Source organism: Populus euphratica, unplaced genomic scaffold, assembly GCF_000495115.2.
Source record: "Populus euphratica unplaced genomic scaffold, PopEup_1.0 scaffold46.1, whole genome shotgun sequence".
Taxonomy (NCBI): Eukaryota; Viridiplantae; Streptophyta; class Magnoliopsida; order Malpighiales; family Salicaceae; genus Populus; species Populus euphratica.
In genome coordinates this window covers 2225975-2249055 of record NW_011499852.1, presented here as the reverse complement: position 1 = coordinate 2249055, position 23081 = coordinate 2225975, and the positions used below count along the sequence as shown (strand labels likewise).

Below are 23081 nucleotides of genomic sequence, written 5' to 3'. Positions count from 1 at the left end.
AAAAATATATGAAAAATATATTTTACTTTTTATCCTTCTCTTGTTTCTTAATTTGATTGTTAAATTATTTAAGGACATGTAGTTGCTTTATCTTTGCTATTTCCATGGAATGACTATGCATAATTGGATTTAGGTATGTTCTTTCTTTTGTGATATATCTTTAAGTTCTATAATCCATTGTGTTTCTTTTTTGGTTGGTCCTTGTATTAGTAACTTAACTTCTTCTTTTTTTCTTTTACTTCAAGTTAAAATGTTAATTTTTTTTTGTTGTTATCAGTATCTCAAAAATAAAGATGATAAAAAGATATACTAGAGGCTTTTGAAATATATAAATGAAAGGTATAAAAATGTATGTCATTCTTACATCACAATAACCCGCTCTCTTTTCTCAAATATAAGAAAACGAGTCTTCTTATATATATATTAAGGAATCTAATCTTTATAAAAAAAATTATCACCTAGTATTATGATCACTAAAAATCCTAACTGATCTTTAAAAATTTATGATAAAAAATTGGTTACGTTAAAGAAAATATACTATCTCCCTAAAGAACTTACATGATCTAAGCTAAATTTTTATTTATCTTCAATTGCTAAAAGTATATTGTGCTTAATCTACTAGTGTTCTATTCACAGGGTAATAGCGCGTTTAATATTGCTAATATGATGAGTTAAACTTTTATTGGTGCTTTTAACTTATTCATCTTAAAAAAAGTCCATGGAAAGTGTCTTGATAAGGTTCACATGTCCTATGATATATCAATACTCTTTACTCTGATATTAATGAATATTGTACTAAAAATTAATATCCTTAATTCTGACATGGTGAATATTATATTGAAAATGCTTAATATCTCTGATCTTGGTATCAATGAATATTGGACTGAAATTAATAGTTTTAATTTTGTCTTTGAAAAATATTACATAGAGAAGACTTGGTATTCCAAAGTCTCTGACTCTAACAATAAATTGTTTGATTTAGGTTTGTTAATTTTGACTTAATGAAATTCAATGCATATAATTGTATTATATTATATTTTAAAGTTATTTAAGTCATGTATGAATTTTTATTTGAATTATATATTTTAAGATGTTTGAATTTTTCTATTGTTTATTTCACTTTTATGTTAATTGTGTTATATTGATATTTACCACTTAAATGAAATTGCTAATATATAATTAGTTAAAATATTTTACTTATAATTTTACAATTCGAGTCGACGATCTGAGTTTATATTGTGTATTTCATGTCATATCAAAAAATATTTTTGACAACCTTGTTTTTGACTCTAACATCAGTTAATATTGAATTGAAAAATAATATCTTTACTTCTAGCATTGATGAATATTATATAGTAAAATTTTAATATTCTTAATTCTATTGTCACTGAATATTAAACTGAAAACTTTTATTGCATGAAAAATCCAAACCATTTGCTTCTTTTTTTAATTTCTAAGGCTATGAGTCAACTTACCTTAAATATTATAAGTGAATAACAAAACAATTTTGACATGATTTTTATGAAAACCAAAATGGATTCTTAAGGTTTTGTTGACCTAATAGGTCTTTTAATTTGGATTAAGCCGAAATGAGTCTTCTAAACTTGCTATAAAACTCTAAAAATATGCATGACAAATATGTTTTTGTTTATCTTTTGTGAAAATGCTAAAATAAACATCAAAACATACAAAAAATATATATGTATATATATATATATATATGTATATATATATATATATATATATATATATATATATTTGAGAGACTTGACCATACTTGATTATATGTACATTTTGACGACGATGATTTTTTTAAGCTTGAAATTATTAGGATTGTATAATTACCAATAAGATGGATGAAAATCAAGCAAGTTTAATTATTCATCAAAGAAATTATAAACATATAAAAGCCTTAATTTTGCATGTATAAAATTATGAGTAACAAACACAAACACGTAAACAGAGCTAAACTCAGGTCTACACATGTAATTTCACATAAACATTACATATGAGAATACATATGCACAATTTAAAAAAATTTGGCCAACATCATTCCAACACAAAATCAATTTTATATACATTGCATAATCTTAAAATCTCATCACAACAAACATTAAAATCATCGAATAAGCATGATATTTATTCCACACCAATATTCATTTAATGAACATTGCCTAATCAAAACATCATCATAGAATACAAAAAAATAAAATAAAAATAACAATAAAGCAAGGTAATTATTCAAGAGAAGTTTAGGGTTCAAAATGAACTTTCTAAGGTAGCTAAAGATGATTGGAAAGGGCTACAATGGTGGCAAAATAATGTTAGAATAAAGAAATTCAATGTTGGCCTGTGGTTGACAACCGTTCTAGCAATCTTCTTTTTAGTTATTTGGTTTCCAGGTAACATAAATTTTATATACGTTCCCTCATTTATTTTGGTTTACACTTAAACCCTCTTGACTTTTGTCATCTCTTTTTAATTACTTGGTTACTAAGCAATTTCATTTCATTTTAATCCCTCACTATTTCTTTTTTTCCACCTTATCCCTTGATGCAAATGTCGTGGGTATATAGATCTAGAAACATAAAGTCAATACGATCCTTTTGAATAAATTTAAATTCAAGCTTTTAATTGAGTTTGGTATAATGATAACTTGTATTGAAACACCAATACTATTAAAACTGAACCCCCATTTAAAACCTATGAAGAGACATGAATAAGTATTATAGAAGATACCATAAAACTTAATTAATTCTTTAATAAGTCAAAGTAGTTTCATAAAGAACCCAGAATAAGAAAACTCTCTCGCACAAATTTTATTTATGAATAATTAACCATTTTTTGAAAAAAAAACTAAATACAAGCTAAGTAACCTTATTTATACTATGTAAAACATCTTAAACAATCCTAAAAATAAAATAAAAATTCTAGATAAAATAGAAAAATAAATCCTAAATCAACTAGAAATCTAATGCAATTTCTGCATATTATCTTGCAGACCTTATCGCAAGGCTTTTTTGATATATGATTGATCTAAAAATTTAACCCAATATAAACTAAAACATTTTAAAACTTATGGTGAAATTACATCCCCATCAAATAGTCAAATAAAAAATTATTTTTATTAGAGTAAAATTATATATTAGAAACAATAAGTCGAAAGTTGCCTCTAGCATCCTTATCTTAAATGATAAGGAAAGCTTACGAATGAGAAAATTTATAAAAAAAAAAAACACATGTTGATGACCTAAAAACCCTTGAAAAAATAATCCTAATTTTTGCCATTTATGTTTTTTTTATAGAAAAAAAATTCTTGTTAAATAAAAAGTCCATAAATCATAAAGATCTAAATAGTAATAATTTCTTATCTGATTTCAAACACGTTATTTTCTTTTATCTAAAATCTAAATGAATTAATAAGCATACTAGATAGCCATGTATAGATTCAAATATAAACCAAACAACACATAAAAATCTAATCTAAACGATTTACAATTTCTTAATCTAAATATCAACATAGTAAATTCATGGATCCTTTTATTTTTAGAATTTGTAAGAGGCCAAATGTTTGCTAATTCATATCATTTTCCCTCTCCTTAAAAAAATTCATTATTAAATTATCACCTTAGATGTTAACTTCCTTTTGGAAAATATATTAACCTTAATTTATGATTTTATTCTTTTTTTAAAGAATAAAAATTCTAAGCAACCACGTCACAAATAATCTTTTTTTTTATATACTATGCTGCAAGTCTATATGATTTGACCTTGCCCCTAAATTGACCGGTGCACAAGTTTCAATTGCTTTTTCGGTAGAAAGTCTTGGTTGCAGACACAACAAATATCATGGCCGCATCAAGTCTCTAGATGAATCTAATCCACGCATACATTTGATCAGGCATATTCCACTATCGACTGCAATATATTCAATTGGAAGTAACAAAACTATAGTGCCAAATCAATGATAATTACAGTAAAGGATCACCCAAACCATCACAGGATCGTTCCTAAGCCAGAAACGAACAGCAATGCTTGACAGAAACTACCTATCATAACAACACTTACAAGGTTGCAAAATTTCATATTCAGTTCCTTACACATCAAAATTTATGTGTCTCTAACAATTTACAACAGCTAATATATTTAGAGAAAGAACAATACAATTTGATGGGTAGAGCGCTTACACACGGAGCCACAGTCGTTCTTGTATAAACCATTTCACCGTGACACTGGATTTCCATGGATACAGAGAGCAGCATACCAGCAATTACATCCTCGTTGATTATATGTCAGGGGTGAGGACACGAGTCTTGGGGGGTGGAGACTCTGTTATACATGATTTAGTGTTGAGAGCAAAAGAATACCAAAAATTGTAGATGTTTGCTATTTACTTGAAGGGAGGATATAATATCCCTGCAGAATTTCGAGGCAAACGCTGCCACCTTGGACTAATGTAGGTGAGAGTTTTGACTAGGAATCACTCCAGCTGTCTGAATCGTTATCTTCATCGCTTCCAGTCAATGCCTAATTCAAAAGTAGACATCATAATTATTATATTCATGCGTGCGCACACACCAGAGAGAGTGAGAGACGTACAGACAGAAACAGACCTGGCGAATTGCATTTGCTTTCTCTAAGATGGCTGCGACCTTCAAGTTGGTTTTTGGACCCTGAATACCCTGAATGCTAGGCCTTGTCACGGTTGCAGGCTTCAAGTTAAAGGACTACAGCCAAAGAAGGAAAGAAAGAAAACTTCAGTCCAGAGAACCAAGGGTGGTCATGCCACTGAGAGAGAATAAAAATAGTAAAATAGAAAAGAAAATGCAGGATGGAACCTTGGTTCGTATCTGTTCCAGAAGTGAATCTCTTTCTTCTACTTTCGGTCCAACCTGAGGTCGAACTAGTTCAGCAACCTTTCTCAACTGCAAAAAGGTTCAAAATGTCATAAACAACAGACTACAAAATGTAAGAACATAAAAACAATTGATTGCAAATAAGACAGCAAATGATCATTACCTTGCTTTTATCATGTGCAGCAACAGCATCAATGAGAGGATTTCTAGGACGAGGGATCTTGTTTCCATTTGGCTTTCCAACTTCATAGGTTGGTGGTGTCATAGCTAATGCAGTCGGCGGCCACATTGTTAATCCCTGTGAAGTTACAAAATCATGATGTGGCTCTTCTTCCATAGTTAGTGGCGCGGCAGATTTACCAGAAGAATTCCCTAGTTCCTCTTCTGAACTTTGTGAACTCTGTCCAGGAAACTTCATGTCTAATCCTGTTTTGGGTGCTGATTGATTAAATGGATGGATTGGCAGGCCCTGTGTTGGCATGGGATCATTTACAGCAGTCATATGTTCTATGTTTGGCTCTAGTGAGAATGGATTGGAACTAAATTGTGCGGATTCTCCTCCTAATGGAAGGAAACCATGCTCATGCCTCTCATTGGACATTTCTGGTAAAGCCAAAGATGAGCTCACAGATTGTGTTGTGTCTGATCGGAGGTGATCCTGTTGATAGTGTGCATCATTGTCAATGATTAGTGTTTCTGACAAGAGTGGAGTTGGAAGCAAGGAATTTCCCATTGACTCTGTAGTCGAGTGTGGAAACATCCGACTTTCTTCAACAGGGAGAGACAGAAATGGGTTTGAAGGGTGCACGATCTCTCTATCTAATGATGGGAAATAAAATTGGACCTGCTGATCAACCATAAATGGCTGGATCAGTGGGAAAGTGCCTTCACTATTATCAATCATATCTCTGTCTGCATCTAGTGAAGCAGGTTGAATTTTCCCTAACCTCCATTGCATAGGAGGTAGAGGTGGCAATGGTGGCATTGCCTCTGGATAGACCTGACTTGCCTCAGGGACAGGGAGTACACCAAAGCTAGGAAAAGCAGAATCAAATGGATTTGTTTCTAGAACAGTTGCATTACGTTCCTGACAGAATGATTGCAGTAAAAGCTCTTGACTGGAGAGATCTTTCAAACAGGAACTTTCAGACTGAAGATCTGTTGATATAGAACTTGCTTCACCTAATTTCAAGCATCCCCTGTCTGGTTGATCAGATTGCAATTCCACTGCGTGCTCCAGAGGACTTTCAGTTCCTACAAGGTACCCAGTAGATGAAGTTTGACTACTCAACAAAGTATTTGTGTTGTCTGCATGACTGGACCCTGCACTAATCTGATCATCTTGCACCTCAGTTGATTGTTCTAGAGTATTTCCCGACTCTGGTAGATAACACAAAGGCAAACAAACAGTGTTGTTGCTAGCCTCCGCATAATGATGCTGATGGTTATCTTTTGTTTCTGACTCCTGGTTGCTCAGTTCCAAAGAGGGGTTATGAACTTCACTTACCTCTTGATTTGGATGGTCTTCAGAAACTGGTTTATATGGGTTAGAATCCCAATCTATAGAAGTAACTTCCATCTGCACCTGTGATTCTGACAAAGGTTTGGCAGAAATTACCTCATCAAGGTCCAACCTTGTCAGATGTGGATCCTCAGGGATGGAAAGAGCTTCCAGTGGCTCTGTAGCATTCCTAGGCGGGGAGCAAACTAACTCTGAATAGGGACAAATCACATTGCTGACATTGTTTGCACCACCTGAAGCAGATGTAGACACAGCCATATCTTCTGCTTGACCAGTTTCAGTTACAGCATCATCCAAATTTACACGATCTTCAAGTACTGGTTTATCTGAACTCAATGATTGATGTTCGAATGAAGCAGAAGCAGCATCTCCTCTTGTAATATCCACCTTTGTGAATGCATCGTTTTCCTCAGCATCAAAACCGTTGGAAATTTCTTCAAGATTTATATTCACTTCAGAACATGGAACTCCTAATTTAGATGAGTCAAGTTCCAATTGTGAAGCATCAATAGTTATATCAGAGAAGTGATGCTCGCTAACGCATTCGGTCTCTGAAGTATCCACCACTAGTGTTAAATTTTCTGCTCTAGTCTCCCTTGTTGCAATTGCATCGTCAACTTCAGAAACTAAAACATCAGGCTTTACAACATCCAAATTATCAGGCAGAGATAGGACCCCTGAATCCAACTCGACTACAGGCAAAGTTGACTTAGGAAATCGCTCCTCTGCCGGTGTCATGGTTGAATGTTCAGCTGCATAATCTGTTTGAAGCACTCCATTCACAGAATCAACACTGCCTTTCTTTTCAAAAGCCAGATCTGACATGTTCGACACAAGCACCACAGCATTGGTTAACATTTTTGGATCTTTATGATCCAACTCGCACACAGAATGAGTTTTAGAAGAATCTGGAAGTGAAGTATCATGCCCCGATTGCGAAGGGAAATCAGATAGTGCTACCAAAGAATCAGCCAGGTTTAAACCATTTCTATCGGAGTTTGGTGATTCAGAGCCAGGTTTCATACTGCCAGAGGATGCCTCATCTAGTTCAGGTCCTGCCAGGGGGCTTACCATGGAACCTGCAACAGGAGCTGCATGCAGGAACACAAGATTCCAATCTGTAAGACATGAACTACGAGAAGCTTCACCAGAATCAGGGATTTTGTCTTCCTCAGTATCATTGAATGTTACAAGGTGATGGGATTCAGTTATGCCACTCTCCACAAATACAGATGGACTATCTGATGGCAAATCAGCAATGTCTCTTGGATAGTTTTCAGTAGAAGAGATAGAAGGGAACCATTCACCTGCTCCTTCACCATCAGATGCTGTATTCTCAGCCACATTGCTGAGAGTGTCAGAGTACGAAAAGCTACACGTTCCTTTCTTAAACGAACTGTTCCCACCCTCTGACAGAGAAGAGTTTCCAATGGATTGAGAATCTGAAAAATTAGCTTGAGCATCCAGCTGTTCCTTGTTTGCATCAGAATCTGCACTGTGTGCCCTCACATCCATGAAGTCCTGACCATTCATAGGTTTATACTCATTGTCTGTTTCCATTCCAGAATCCATGGTAGTAAGAGCATCCATGTAGTTTTCCACCTCGCTTGTCATGTCATCAGAATGATCCCCATCTACAGTGCCCCCTGCTTTTCCATCTGCATCAACTGATGATTCCTCTTCAATCACCATCTTATGGGCAATAAGGGGATATTCATCCATCTCACGATCAACAATTGGGTTAAGTACCTTAATTATTCTACTATCAACAGGCTCTCCATTCAACTCGTCCATGAAAGTTTTAAGCATGGCCTCCCGTTCACTGGGTGATGAAGATGTGCTTTCCCCTCCATGTGATGATTGCTTCACAGGGCTTGCCACACTGACCTCATGTATTTCATACCCTGATTCACTATAATTATCTAATGTCAACTTCAAAGGTGAATGAGTGACAGAATCTTCACAAACTTGTTTACGATCTGGTGAAGGAGTAAGCACAAATTTCTGCATGTAACTCTTCCCAGGTTTCAGATCAAATGGAGATTCATTGAACAGCCTTCTCTTTAATTTCACTAGCCGCGCAGGGTCAGAATGGCCATTTTCAGAACGCTCCTCCAAAAACAATTCATGCAATCTGCATAATAGTAAAGTAAATTTCCTCACCAATCATCCATGTTTACCTAGGATTTTGCAACCAAAGCACAGATACAATGAAAAACTAAATAAAAAATCGAAGGCCTCACTTAGCATGTGATGCTGGTACAACTTCAGGAGTTTCTCCATTTTTATACCGTGATCCTTTCTTCTGCCAAAAATAAAGCAAATTACATCCCAGACATTTTCAAGGCATAAAATTGTTTCATGCAATGCTAAAGTGGGGCAAATTCAAGTCACTGCACCGATTAAAGAAAAATGAGCTTCTAGCAACATAACAAATTAAGACCATTCAGCCTTCAGGCTTGAGATATGGCATACTGATTATTAAGATGGAAATAATTGGATTAAAAAATGGGAAGCACCGGGTGGGTGCTCCACTCTACTGCTCAACATAATCAAAGAGCACAACCTTGTCCAAATCCATACATGCATATTATTACTTCCTCTACTATTCATATGAGTAGAGCTTCAAAAACTCATAAAGTTCACCTTCAAAACACTGTGCTTGTATATCACACCTTTCAAATTAGATTCACAGTTTGAGCCCAAGAAATATTCTCTAACAGCTCATACATTGAGGATTAATAGTCAGATTCAATGAAATCTATATTTAATTAAACAAATGAAAAAAAAAGGAAGAATAAGAAGATAGTAATAGTTAATTACCAAACAAAAGATAAGTTCTAAGTGATATATCATAATGATGACCACAAATTAATTTCATCAGAGCTAAAGTTTCTCCACAACAATCAAGCTAAGAGAAAAACTACATGATGCAGTGAACTAAGGCCAGCATTTCAGTTCCACTAGTCCATTTAAGCTGCAAATGTGCCAAAATGGAAAAGGATTGCAACCATTTCTATAGAACAAGACCTCCCTGCAGGCCAAAGCAAACTATTTGAGAGATAGGCAGCAGGTGGACAAGTTTTATTTTGCAAAATAAAATCCTTGGATGAATCCTATATTGGGGAACATTCGCAATAATATCCCTTAATTTGATACCAGTAAGGTTGTGATCCTATATAGTGATGATCTTTTCACTACCAACCTTCTTTCGAATTTTCTTCCCCCTCTGAACTTCTACAGTTGCTATTCCAGAGGATGCTGCTTCAACTTTAAAGAATGATGGATCGGTATAACGTTTCAAACATGCCCCAGCCCCCGCAACATCAAACCTGTCAGAATTGACAAAACTATAATATTTTCCTTTTTCCCTGGTATCATGATTCAAAAGTAAAAGAAAAAACGATAATCATACTTATCCAAATGGAATAACTGTGGTGGGCCCCGGCATTCTTCGTAAGAGTCCATTACAAAGCGAGGTAAGCCTCCACGAGTAATTAGATTCTGCTCCATTTGTAAGTTAGGATGCCAGTCAGCACCTGCAATGTATTTAATTAACCAATAAATTGCAAACTCTGATATTGCAATGGAAGAATATCATTCATACACTAAAATGATGCATCATGAGACTTGCTAAACTTATTGGCACTGTACAGTTTCCTAAAATAAATAAAAGGACCTTCTGAGAATTGCACCTGTATTTGTTATCTCAAAAATGACATATTGCTGATATTCAGTATTTCCTAGTTCCTAATTTTTAGAATTATCATACCAGTTTTCTTCAATAAAATGCCTGTAAATGCCCTCTATCCTGTTTCACCTAAATTCCAATTAACTTTCACAAACTTCACAAGAAACTGAGTTCACCTTTTCTTTAACAAAGCAGGCTACTTAGCAAGGTTGGGAACATGACACTAAATGAAAGAAAAGATACAGCTAGGTTATATTTCCATCTAAGTAATGCACCAATACCAGACATTAAAAGTTCACACAGTAATTTTAAAAAGCAGATGGTTTTCACACCTGAGCTGGAAAAGAATGGTGAATGATTAGTTTGGGAGAGAAATGCCTTCTCGATTGAAGGAAATTCTGCCTCAAGCTGTTGTACCCGAGCCATCAGCCCATGGCCTCTTGCTGCAGTCGTCATTACTTCCTCGTGCAGGTCATGGAAAATCTCAGCAGCGAACCTTTTAAAAACCAGAAGAAAAGAGACATCAAAAGCATTTCTTATACAAGAATTACAATGGAGAGTGACAAAGTTCCAAAGTACTATAGCAACGAGGACAAGAGTAAAGCCATATAAACCAAATAAATAGACCTACTTTTAATACTACTGGGCATAGCATGAACTACAAGGCTGCAGAAAAAACTCAAGATTAGACAGGTCAAAATTGTGGCATTATGTAAATGATCAATCTTGTCTTTTAAGTGCTTACCCTTTTCATGGTTCCAAAAAGCACCACATCACAACACCTTTAAATAAACAATTACCAAATAAAAACATATTACTAACAGATATCACCGATAGTCTCAAGAAACATAAAGCAAATAACATTTCTTTATAAATCAAATGTGTGAGAAATTCAAAACATTAAAGATTCCCAAAACTGCTAGAACATGATTTCTGGATTATGAAATGAAAAATGCTATTATCCTTTGAGAATAGACTCTCATACAGACACATGAAAAAACAGCCCGCTATTATTAATCAATTTACCAAGTATGCCATTGTTTCAGTTATATACTCCATTAGGAGAATCTGCTCTTAAGAAATGGCACTGTTGTTATTAGTTTTTATTCCACTATTTTGAACAATTCAAAACCTTTATCAGCTAAAAAAATCCTTCAAAATTCAACAAATAAGTTGACGAGATTGAGCTGTATAAATCTTTAACTCAATTGGGCTCAAGATTTTATCAAAAAAATCCCAATTAAAAAAAAACTCAATTACTATATTTAGAAAAAGAGAAAGAAATCAAATTCAAACCAAATCAGCCTGAGGGATCAGAATCCATATTAGATTCCTATATCAACTCCACGCTGTATCACCATAAATAGACAAAATACGATCAGTCAGCATTTCCACAACTAATACTCAATAAATAAATAAATGCAAACGCACACCTGACAAATCAAATTCAAGCCCTGGAAAACTAGCATTTCACGAAACAAACACACAACACAACTCAAGCTCAAACCAAAAGAAAACGAGAGAGAGAGAGAGAGATACTGACTCGGCGAGGTCACCGAGCTGGCGCAAGACGCCGACGAGGCCAGCCATGGCGACACCTTCCAAAAGCGCTTCTGGATCATCTTTATCTGCTGCTTTAAACAACTCTGGATCGGCTAAACTATATTCGTTCCTTATCTGACATCTCGTCAACGGCATTTTGACTATAATAACGAATTATCAGTCGCTAAAAAAAAAAAGAAAAAAAACCCTAATTCTCTTATTCTCTGTATCTGTCTCTGTTGTTTGATTTTGTGTTCTCTTACATTTCTGTTAGGGGGGGAGAGAGAGAGAGGGAGAGGGCGAGGGACCTTTGTGTTGTTTTGTTTTTTTGTTGGATTAGAGAAAATGGATGTGCGTGTACGGTGTAGGGAGAGGAAACATGGAGAGACTTTAGTATTTATTACTTTATGTTTCTCTCTCTATTTACTTTTTATTTATTTATTTCCGTAGTATTATTATATTTTTTGCGTATTAAAATAATTACACCATCCTGCTCATTGGGATACTAACTGCGCGATTAAGCAAAGGTTATTTCCATGAATGACAAATGAAGGGTCCTCCCTCAAATATATATATATATATATATCACTCGTAACTTGTATTTTGTGTAAGAGAAATATGTGTATATAGTATTACTTGTTTAATGCGTAGAATATTCCTAAAATTTATGTGGTATTATTTGAAGGGGGAAAAAAAAAACAAAGAATTTGAGAGGAGTTTAAACCGAGAAGCGGTGGCTTATTTATAATGGCAGTGAGGAAGAATATTGGTCTAGTTTTTTATTTTTATTTTATTTTCTTGGGAATATAAATTCCTCGAGGGAAAGAATGAGGTTTTGGGGGTTTAACATGGAAGGAATTTGGGAGAGAATTTTGGTGAAAAGGGCGGATTATCAAAATGCTAATTGGTGTCTTTTAGCGAGCCACGAGGCGTGCATCCAGGCGTTTATAACGCCCCGGTCGTATTGATCCTATCGGACCACGCTATGCTAAGGCGCTTAGCATAGCATGGTGGGGACCGGGTGGTTTTCAGGCCACGAGGTGGTTATCCCGGCTCGTCTACTATTTATAATCACCATCATGTGATGAATTATTATGAGTCATATATTATGCTCCGCTTTATTTTTATTTTTTTTTTGAAAATCATAAATTATCGACTTGATTGCCTTTAAATTCAAGCAATGGAACTTTTCCGTTCAGCGATCATAGCATTTTTGGATCAAAGTTAAGGGCGATTTTCAAGAAAATAATAAAGAAAGAAACATGGGATGTGGCAAAGGAATTAACAAAAAAATAAATGATTTCGATCACTCAAATGTTACTATGATTACTTGTTTCACTGAGTTGGTGAATTTTATACCATTAAACTGAAGGATAATGTTTCATTCCTTGCGCTCTCATGATAGCGGCATGTTTTCTAGAATTAAGTTGAGAATGACTTGCTAATAAATTAAAATAAATTATAAAATATTATTAAAAAAATTAAAACAAAAAATTTAAAAAAAATTGCACCAACTAAAACACTGATTAAATTTGAAGTTTGTACTATAAAACTAAGTTAATCTCATAAAAAATAAATATAAAATCCATTCTTTACTAGATTTAATATTGAAGAATAAATTAAAAATAAAATTGAAAAAATAAAATAAGAAACACAATTCAAATAAATAGGGTTATGTGAAAAAAGGTACAATAAAATAGATTAGTTTCTCTTGACATGTTAAATATTTTTGCATACAAATTAGGGTATTTTACATTTGAAAACTTCATTTATAATAAGTAGATATATTCTCAATATTATCATTAATGTAATTTATCGTGGACATATAAATTTAAATTTGAATAATGTGTTTAAGATTCAATTAAACTTAATTTGATATGCAAAAATTAATCTAAAAATAAAGGTATTTTAATTAAAAAAAATAGAGTTAATCGTTGGAGATACATGCAATCATTCCTTTGGAAGATTTAGCATGTAGAGCGTCAAAGGTAGTGTCATAATATATCGTCCAAGTTGACCATTAGAGTGAAAGAGTAGCATTTCTTTTCTCTTTTTTAATTTGAATTTTGTTATATATTTTTAAATTATTTTGATATAATAATATTAAAAATAAATATATTATTTAGATATATTTTTAAATAAAACATATTTTAAAAAAAATACGAGCTATTTTACTGCCTCAAGCGACAACTGTGGCTTAGATGATTTTACCACGTTGACTGTTCAGCTATGTCCTATGGTCCCACCTCCGAATAAAAAACTCCAAGCATTTTTGTTCCAAACTGTAATGGTCCCCGTGTAAATACACACACACTCCTGTAATTAATAACTCCTTTCTATACGTCCTTGACAATAAATAAACAATTTGTTTTGTCTTAAAAGAAAGAAATGCTAATTAAACTAAGCCTTCAAGTGGAGCCCACGAATGGCCTGAAATGGGTGCCACACATGGACATAATACCACCGCGTCCTTGTGGCTTTTGATTATTCATATTTTGAAACCTGATTAAAGGGATAATCTGCGGGGATTCAGCGAGGCAAGGGCCCCACTTACGAATCACGAGATCCAGAAATATTAGCTATGCATGCGGTAATCTAACTTGATTGCAACTCTTTTTACAGGATATTACTCTTTTTTTATTGGTAGATTATATTTGAAATAGCTATTGCGTCTGTATTGAATTTTTTTATTTTTAAAAAATTATTTTTAATATTATTATATTAAAATAATATAAAAAACTAAAAAAATTAATTTTAAACAAAAAAAATTTAAAAAATTTTAAGAAACAATAGTATTTTCAAACATATTTTTTATCTAATAAAATTCAAGTTTTTTTTAAAAATAAATAAATTAGGACCGGCAAACAACCGGCTCCGAATAAAGGTCAAAGCATGTATAAAAAATTAAGAAGAATAGGGGTGTGAGTAAAAATATGACAAGTGTTTTGAGGGCCTTATTGAAACACCCTTAAACATACGGATAGAATTGTACACCATGGAATAATTAGAGGAGGGGCCGTGGTCCAATTACACGAATTTAGGGTTTTATAAATAATAAAGGGAGAAGATTAGAAAGAGTTTTAAATCTAGGGTTTTTACACGAATCAACCAAGCTACTGTTTTTAAAAGCAGAGACATTAAAATCGAGGAAGCTTTGTCTTTATAGATTCTTCTAAACCGATCTTTTTACCATAGATAGAACATCGGATGGTTTTGTCTCTCTCTCTCTCTCTTCTTGTAATGCCTTTTTTTTTATGCCTTCTTCATGAGAGACTGGTTGCTAGCTTCCCCTTTGAAGTTTTGGTTTCTCATCATAATTTTTAGTTTCTACTCTTTCCATGGTCTCACAAGTATATATCATCCAAGACCCGAATGCTATATGGCCAGTAATTCTCCTGTTTTACCTTTTCTTTTTTGTTATTATTTTAAAAATTCTCTTTCCTTGGTCTTTTTTTCTTTTTTTTTTCTTTTGTTATTTTTAGTTTCTTTAACTCTTTTCATATAAATATTTGAAAATGTAGTAGCAATCATTGCTCAAAGTATTTTTTATTTTAAAATATTTTAAAATAATAAGTTTTATTTTAAAAAATTAACTTTTAATAATAATACATTAAAATAATTTAAAAATATTAAAAAACTAATTCTAAATTAAAAAACAGTTTCAACCACATTTCAAACACCATTGAAAACTATATTTTTTTTTCAATGAACATGTTAATTTAAAGATTTTTATATTTGTACTCGTACATTTATTTATAAGATAATATTTTGTTAATTATAATCTATTTTTTGTTTTTGATTTTTTTTAGATAAAAAAGATTAAGAATTACATATTATTATAACTGAGGGATCAAATTCTTGCAAGAAATAAACACAAATTACTAGATTTAGTTTTCCTCTTTTTTTTTTATCACAACCATTTCAATAAATTTAAAAGGAGGCCATCACTTGAGATTTGAACCCTTATCAACTGTCACTACAGTTGAATTATACACCCTTTCAACTGTTAGCGCCTTGCCATAAATACTATTTATGCTACGTAAATAATCAAGACTTTGACATGGGACAACATGATTAATCATAAAATTCAACTAAAAAAAAACAAGGCTTGATTTTAATTTGAGAGCCATGCCAGTAGAACTTGTAAGTTCCTCTGACAGCTAATTAAGAACACAAGTACCTAGGATAGAAGGTTCGGTATGTTTGTTGTTTGTTTCCCAGGAAAAACAAAAAAGGTGCTGTCCCAAAAAGAAAGAAGAAGGTTCGGTGAGTCCAATTCACAAACAATTTCATTGTGACAGTGACAATGTGCGAAATTCACGTGAATATGACTTTGGGGGGAAAAAACAATTCAAAGCTGCATTTACCAACCAAAATATTGGAGGGTTAAGATTTGAAAGCAGCATATTGAAAGGCTTCCGCAAACCAAAAAGGGTCGGGCCCCATGACAAATACCACCTACCCATGAAACTAGTGTACAGTGATGATGGTTTTAGGTCATTTGATCAAAGTAATCTTAGAAATTATTCTCCCAGACAGGTATTCGTGTGTGTCCTGGATATACATATCAGACTGTTGATACCATATCTGTACTCCTTTGAAGAAGTTGAGAATACTAGTACTTAGCATAAATTAAAGAAAGAAAGAAAGAAAGAAAAAGGCTGGATATAATGATGTAATCTTTGCTTTAAAGCAGAGGTTGATGTGGTGGAATGCTTTTAGGAGGAGTAATCACAGCCGTTTCTATTTCCCAGAGATCTCAACTGCAACGACTGTGTGAGGGCAAGAACGTGTTCATCAATGCAGCAGGCAAATAAAAATGATTGTCTGCGAGTGCTGGCGTTCCACCACCCTGTGTACTGTGTATTCTTTCCTTTTCTTTACCTATATTGCTAAGCTAAGTTTGTCTGCATTTGTTAGCTCAAGTACTGATCTCTTAATATAGACAAGTACATTCGGGGGTATCCTAACACCTCAGTTCTTTCGAGTTATGATGATCCAAATGCAAATGAGGGCATGATTCGTTTTTCACTATTCTTTTTTATAAAAAAACAATTCTATTAAACTTGGACAATGCACGCACACAACATAGTTTGAATGTAAACTAATCAGTTAGCCCACGTTTTTGCATTAAATCTAGCAAAAATCTTTTTCAACCTAGAAAATTAAATATCATTGTGTTTTTTGACATTAAAAAATTTATATCAAATCAAGTAGGCTTGGGTGACCCGGCACCCTTGGCCTATAAAAAAAAGTGCAAACTTGAGTGCTGAGTTTTTTTTTTTTTAATTTTTTTTTTAAAGGAGTGGATGGTCTCCCCTTTGTCTTAAAAAAAAAACCTAAAGGCAAACAACATTTGGTTTCCAAACATAAGAAAGGTGATCAACAAATCCAGGTGAAAGGTTTTTTTATTCAAAAAACTATTTTCAATAGATTTTTATTGAAAACATCTTTTTAATATCAATAAACCAATAAATAAACTCAAAATACCATTAAATTCATCTTAAAAAAACTAACTAAAAGTAAAATTATTAATCAGCCTTAATCTACCTTTTCCAGTAATATAAAATAGAATGAAACTTTTCTCGTTAATTAGGACCCTTTGACATCAAAAATAATAATTTTTATGGTTAGAATGTGACTAGTTGATGATTTTTTTTCTCTTTCATTATTATTTTTTATGTCTTTCTTCTCTATCAAACTAGAGACTAAAAAATAAAAAAAATAAAATTTTAAACCAAAACAGAACTTTCAAAAATTAAAGGGATTGTGATTGAAGAAAGAGGGAAATATAGGGACCAAAAAGAACTTTTTCATATGAAATTTAGATTGACCACATTGTTTGATTGTGTTTTACACTTTAGGCCTTGATCTTTTAATTATGTTTTTCTATAACAAATAATAATAAACAAGTCATTAATTCGATAGGATGCAATTAAAGAGAAAAAAAGTTCAAGCATAAAAAAATAAAAATAGAGCATTATGTGAATCCACATTGCTTTGTATTTGTGTGTATAAAACATTCGGATATAGTAAAAACCTTACGCCTTTTAATTTTGCTAATAAGACAAATTTTAGAAGCATACAAATACGTTATAGATAAGACTAGATCATTGACTCGTGCTATACTGCAGGTTGAGTCAAATTTTTCTTGAATGTAAAAGGATATTCAGATATTGCTAATATTTTTTTTAGTGTAAAAAAAAATAAACCAAGTAGGAGTTGACTCGATATGATCCAATTGACTTTGCGAGTCCAAAAACAATTTGTATGACCTATAAAAATATAGTTTTACTCAAAAGAATTTTCAATATAATAACATAATGGATTGACTTGGGTCAACCCGGGTTAACATGTCAAATCTGCAACTCTAGTTATAAGACTATGATAACCCTATAGAAAACAAATCAAAATAAATTATAAAGCCTAATTTTCAATCAATTCAATGTTGAAGGATGAAAATAAAAAAAAGACTTGAAAAAGTGACCCGAGCTAACATGTCAAACTCGTGACTCGGGTTTTACGACCAAGATAGCTCTATAGAAAAAAAATCAAAACAAATTATGAAGTTCAATTCCTGATTAATCCATTGTTGAAAGATAAGATTAAGAAAAGTAGTCAATTAAAAAAAAATATAAAAAAACAATCTAAGTCAATATGTCAAACTCATGAATCAAGTCATGAGACCAAAATAGCTTCATATAAAAAATGACTTGATTTAACCCTGATTAACTTGTCAAATCCAAGACTCCGGTTATGAGATTGAGATAACCCCATAAAAAACAAATTATGAAGCTCAATTCCCAATTGATCCTATCATATCCAATGTCGAACAATGAAATTTATAAAAAAAAATAATTGAAAAAATAACACAAAAAATAAGTCAAGTCAATATGGGTTAATCCATTAAACACTATTCTCGAGTTATAAGGTTGGGATAACCTCACAAAAATTAAACCAAAATAAATTATAAAGTTTAATGCTCAATTAAACACAATATTAAATGATGAAATTAGAAAAAAAAATTAATTAAAAAAATTGAGTCAACTAGATGAACCTGTAAATCCTCAACTCAGGTCATAAGACGAAGATAACCCAATAAAAAAAAATCCAATGTTGAAGAACATGAGACTAAGATAACTTCATAGAAAAAAATAAAATATAACCTAATTTAATTGAGGTTAAAATACCAAAAACTCGCAATCTTAATCATGAGACTAATAAATACTCATAAAAAAACTAATCAAAATAGATTATGAAACTTAATTCCTAACCGATCTAATATTAAATAATAAAATTAAAAAATAAATCTATGATCTACCTAGTGATCATCTCTCTTGGAGGCAGTATAATATGAGTTTATAATGAATGGTAGATGCATAATATGACTACCATTACCAAGTAAACACTTAAATTATAGTTAGATATTTCATAAATCTAAACCTCAATCAAAATTCATAAGGCAAAACAATACCTCCTCTCCTAACTTAGAATTGAGTTTATATTCTCAGAATTTAAAATAAATAAATGCATGAGTCCGTTTCGATGTACTTATGCATAAACAATATGTAAAAATATATGTGCTAAAATTAAATAATCATCAAATGAAAAATAAAGTATAAATAATATAAGACACAACAAACAATCATCAAAGCTTACTCCATCCAGAGATTTTGGATTCGTTCCCAAGTGAAGTTGCTATCTTGTCGTGACATGCACAACGTTGAATGGTAGATCTACCTCTTGGATTGAGAGGTGTTTAGAGTTTAATCATAAAGTTATGATTTGAGAGAATCACCACCTAGTATCATGGTTATTAGAAAACCTATGATCTATAAAAGTTTTAAGAAAATTGTTTATACAAGAAAAAAATATATCACCTCTAGTACTCTATACTTATGGCAAGCTTCATTATTGATTAATTGTTATTCTAAGTTGTGTTTCTATTTTTGCTCTCATTTGAAATTCAAAATAAATTTTATTTTGTGAGAGTTTCTATCTTATTAGATTAAATCTTAATCATTTTAAAATTAAATTTTAACATTATATTTATTTTTTATTTTTTATATTTTTGATACATGACAACATGCTATATAGTGTAATTTTTACACTTTCAAATATTAAATTTTACAACAAAATTGTATTAATTCATTTAATTTTATGCCGCGAGTTTGCATTATGTTGTTAACTGACACTTGAAAGTTGCTGCAGCTATCTAGATTTGCACTTGGTTTTGCTTATGTTCTTTCAAAAAATTCCGGGCAGCAAAAAATCTTCTTTCATGTTGAAGACTGTTGCTGCCTTAGAAATTCTGCTGCGTCGAAGACTGGCACTCCTGCTGCTGCGCTGATCTGCTGCTGTGTTGCTGGTCTTAATTGCTGGAATGTAACGTACTGGAACGAATGACTACAGTAGCTGAAACATTGTGACTGCTGTTGGAAGAACCTATTGTTGCGTCTGGTGCTGGCTGCTGCTGTTGAGTTTGAAGGCTACTGCGTCTGGTGCTGGCTGCTGCTGTGTCTGGTGCTGGCTGTTGCTGCTGCTGAGTCTGAAGGCTACTCCAAAGGACTACTGCTTCGTCTGTGCTGCTGTTGCGTCTGCCTCTTGTTCATTGAATTTACAGGTGCGGCAATTAGGGGCTGCTGCCGCGATCTCTTTTAATTTCTTTTTTCCTAATCTTCGATGCCACTGTTGAAAACACTAAACATTTATTGATATTCAACCCACAAAATCCTGAATGCATGATACTTTTATTCATACGAAGATTATAGGATAAAAGACAAGCTAAAACTATCTTATTTTAATCAGGATAGAATCCTAGGTCAATAAAAATTCTAAATACAAATTCTTTTACCCTATAATTGCTAGATGATTTAGGATTTCTTCTCCTATCAAAACATTAATTGGATGCCTTTTAAAGTTTCTCAACAATTTTCATTTCAACTCTTTTGTAGACGAGCTATAGCTGTAGGTAAGTGTTCGAAATTTGGTTTTATATATTTTTTTTTGTTAATTATCCAGGTTTCAGAGGAGAAGACAAACAAGGATTCAACACCTTGAACCTGGATGAGAAGGGGAAGAGTTCGTGTATTTGGGCCATCGCTGCTTTGGCTCTTAATGTTGTCTTGTTGGAAGATGTATTATTTATTATTTTAGTACATTAAAATTATTAAAAACATTTAAAAATATTGATTTAAATAAAAAATAATTTGAAAAATATATTAAAAAACAAGTTAAACCGCAAATTCAACCATACACTTGAGCCCTTAAGCATACAATTAATGGCTTAAAACATAGGTTCCTTGGCATGAATATAGAGGAGGAGGGACGTGCAAGCATGGATGACTATATTTCTCTTCCATATAAAAGGAAAAAAAAAACTTTAATAAGGAGAAAATAAAATTTTAACTCTCTTAACTCAGTTGACTGTTTGGAGTTGTTTTTTCCTGTCAGCCCGCTTGACTTTTAATTGCATTTAGTTGACTGTTTGGAGTTGTTTTTTCCTGTCAGCCCGCTTGACTTTTAATTGCATTTAGTTGACTGTTTGGAGTTGTTTTTTCCTGTCAGCCCGCTTGACTTTTAATTGCATTTATTTTTTAATGAAATTATGTCTTTTTTTAATCATAAATAAAGATTTTGTCATAGTTTTAATAATAATAATAAAAATCTTGATACGATGATACGGTTTGGAAAAGCTTGCTGCGTATTGCAAATGCAAGCTCCAGGATATTTTTTTATTTTTAAAAATTATTTTTAAAATTAATATATCAAAACATTTTTAAAATATATAAAATAATAATTTTTAATAAAAAAAATTAAAATTAATAAAAACACAGTTAAAATCACACGTTTCCAAGCTATGCTATCAAGTTAAGTTTCAGACCTTCCTAATCTATTATTAAGAAAAAAATATCTGTAATTATTATTATGTGATTTTGATTTGTGTAATTGAAAGAGAAAATGATAATGACTGGGTCAATCAAACAAATATAATAAATTAGCTATGAAGCTTCTTAAAAGTTACAGATATAAAGGTTGTGGTCTATCTTTATTCTTTGTCCTGATACCTTGCCTTCCAACACCCTGTCTTCAATTCACCTAATCAAATATTCATGGGTCAATCAAACAACTCTAATTTAATTGATATTTGGTTTTTTCCTCTAAAAACACTACATTCAGATTTTATTTTAGTTATTCCAAAAAAACATTTTATTTTCCTACTGTAAAATTATTAATTAGTGTTCTTCTTATAAGAAATAATAATTTTGTGAGTAGAAATAATACCACAAAAAAAAATCATGCTAGTGGTTGGTTAATTAGTTAAAACTTAAAATTCAACATAGCAACAACCTACCAAATATTAACACACATTATCCTCACCAACTGATTAACCTATTTATGTGGATTCTAGTTGCAAACTGTATCCAATCTGTCAACATAATTCTTACCTTATGTAGGACTTACATGAAGCCATAGGTTTTTTTTTGCAAGATAGTTGTTCTTTATTAGTTAAAACAACCCTCTTGTATTTTATCTCTATCAAACACCTTAGAAGAAAGAGCAAGGTGGAAAATGGACTTAATTAGTTATGGTAAATTTGTAAATATTATCTTAAAATTATGATTATTTAAGAAAATTGACAAAATAATACAATTTAAAATTTTTTTACTGAAATAATATAGTTTACACATGTTACAATTGAAAAATACCATATTCAAAATTGTCGCAATTCAAATATATAGAATGTAAAAGAAGTTATGAAATTAGTAGGCATAAATTATGATGAGAAGAGAGAAAATGGAAAAAGAAGAAAAATATAGAAGCCTCGAAGATACACCAAAGTTCTAAATACAAGTTCGCCAATATCACGAAAAGATCTTAAGGAGACAAATTCAATGATATCAAAGGAGGACACTAATGATGACCGTAGTGGAGCACACTTGATATCCAAACGTGATGGGTGGCTCACTTGCCTTTGATAACAAGTGTGACCCTCTCCAATCCATGTTAGGTATTATTAGATTTTTCTTGTTGAAGTTTTTTTAATGATACCGGTAGCATTGTAATCAAAGCTTCATTATGCTTCTAGATTCTCTTTATTTTTTTTTATCTCCTCTTTTCTTATTGTAATTTTTAAAGAGCGATGAGAGAGAAAAGGAAATGAAAAAAAAAACCCTTTAAAGATAGACCAAAGCTTCAATTATAACATATCAATACCATCGAAAAGCTTTTGATAATATGAATCCAACAATTCCAAGAAAAGCACCAATAATGACTAGAGTAGATCATACTTATTGTCAAAGATTAAAAAAAAAAGTCATCTACTATCTTTGGATAATAAGTGTAGCCCAATTCGGTCACCATTGTTGGCTTTCCTTGATGTTGTTAAAGTTATCTCATCAACATCTTTTTAATAATGTTTGTAATTAGAGCTTTAATGTTCATCTCAAGTCTTATTTTTCTCTCTCTT

At 32.1% G+C, this 23081-nt stretch overlaps 1 protein-coding gene across 3 annotated transcripts; it reads right to left on the bottom strand.

Annotated features, from left to right (window-relative positions):
* Window positions 1-3892: 3892 nt before the first annotated feature.
* Window positions 3893-12005, bottom strand: SCAR2 (SCAR homolog 2). Of its 3 annotated transcripts, none has more exons than XM_011020745.1 (9): window positions 11613-12005; window positions 10402-10565; window positions 9794-9917; window positions 9584-9710; window positions 8622-8680; window positions 5020-8512; window positions 4839-4925; window positions 4614-4727; window positions 3893-4527 (listed from the first exon to the last, which is right to left on the bottom strand). In XM_011020745.1, the coding sequence occupies exons 1-9, from the start codon at window positions 11765-11767 to the stop codon at window positions 4474-4476; spliced, it is 4377 nt and encodes a 1458-aa protein (XP_011019047.1). In that variant the 5' UTR covers window positions 11768-12005; the 3' UTR covers window positions 3893-4473. The 3 variants fall into 3 exon arrangements, with proteins under 3 accessions (XP_011019047.1, XP_011019046.1, XP_011019048.1); XM_011020744.1 differs by having other exon boundaries at window positions 8622-8683; window positions 11613-12004; XM_011020746.1 differs by lacking the exon at window positions 11613-12005 and adding an exon at window positions 10701-10828 and having other exon boundaries at window positions 8622-8683.
* Between the last annotated feature and the right edge of the window lie 11076 nt (window positions 12006-23081).

Coding starts and splice junctions, on each gene's coding strand:
- SCAR2 (XM_011020744.1), bottom strand. CDS start 11,767: ATGCCGTTGACGAGATGTCAGATAAGGAACGAATATAGTTTAGCCGAT. Junction 8,684..9,583: donor GGAAGAAAATTCGAAAGAAG/GTTGGTAGTGAA, acceptor TATTTTTGGCAG/AAGAAAGGATCACGGTATAA. Junction 4,926..5,019: donor CTGCACATGATAAAAGCAAG/GTAATGATCATT, acceptor ACCTTTTTGCAG/TTGAGAAAGGTTGCTGAACT.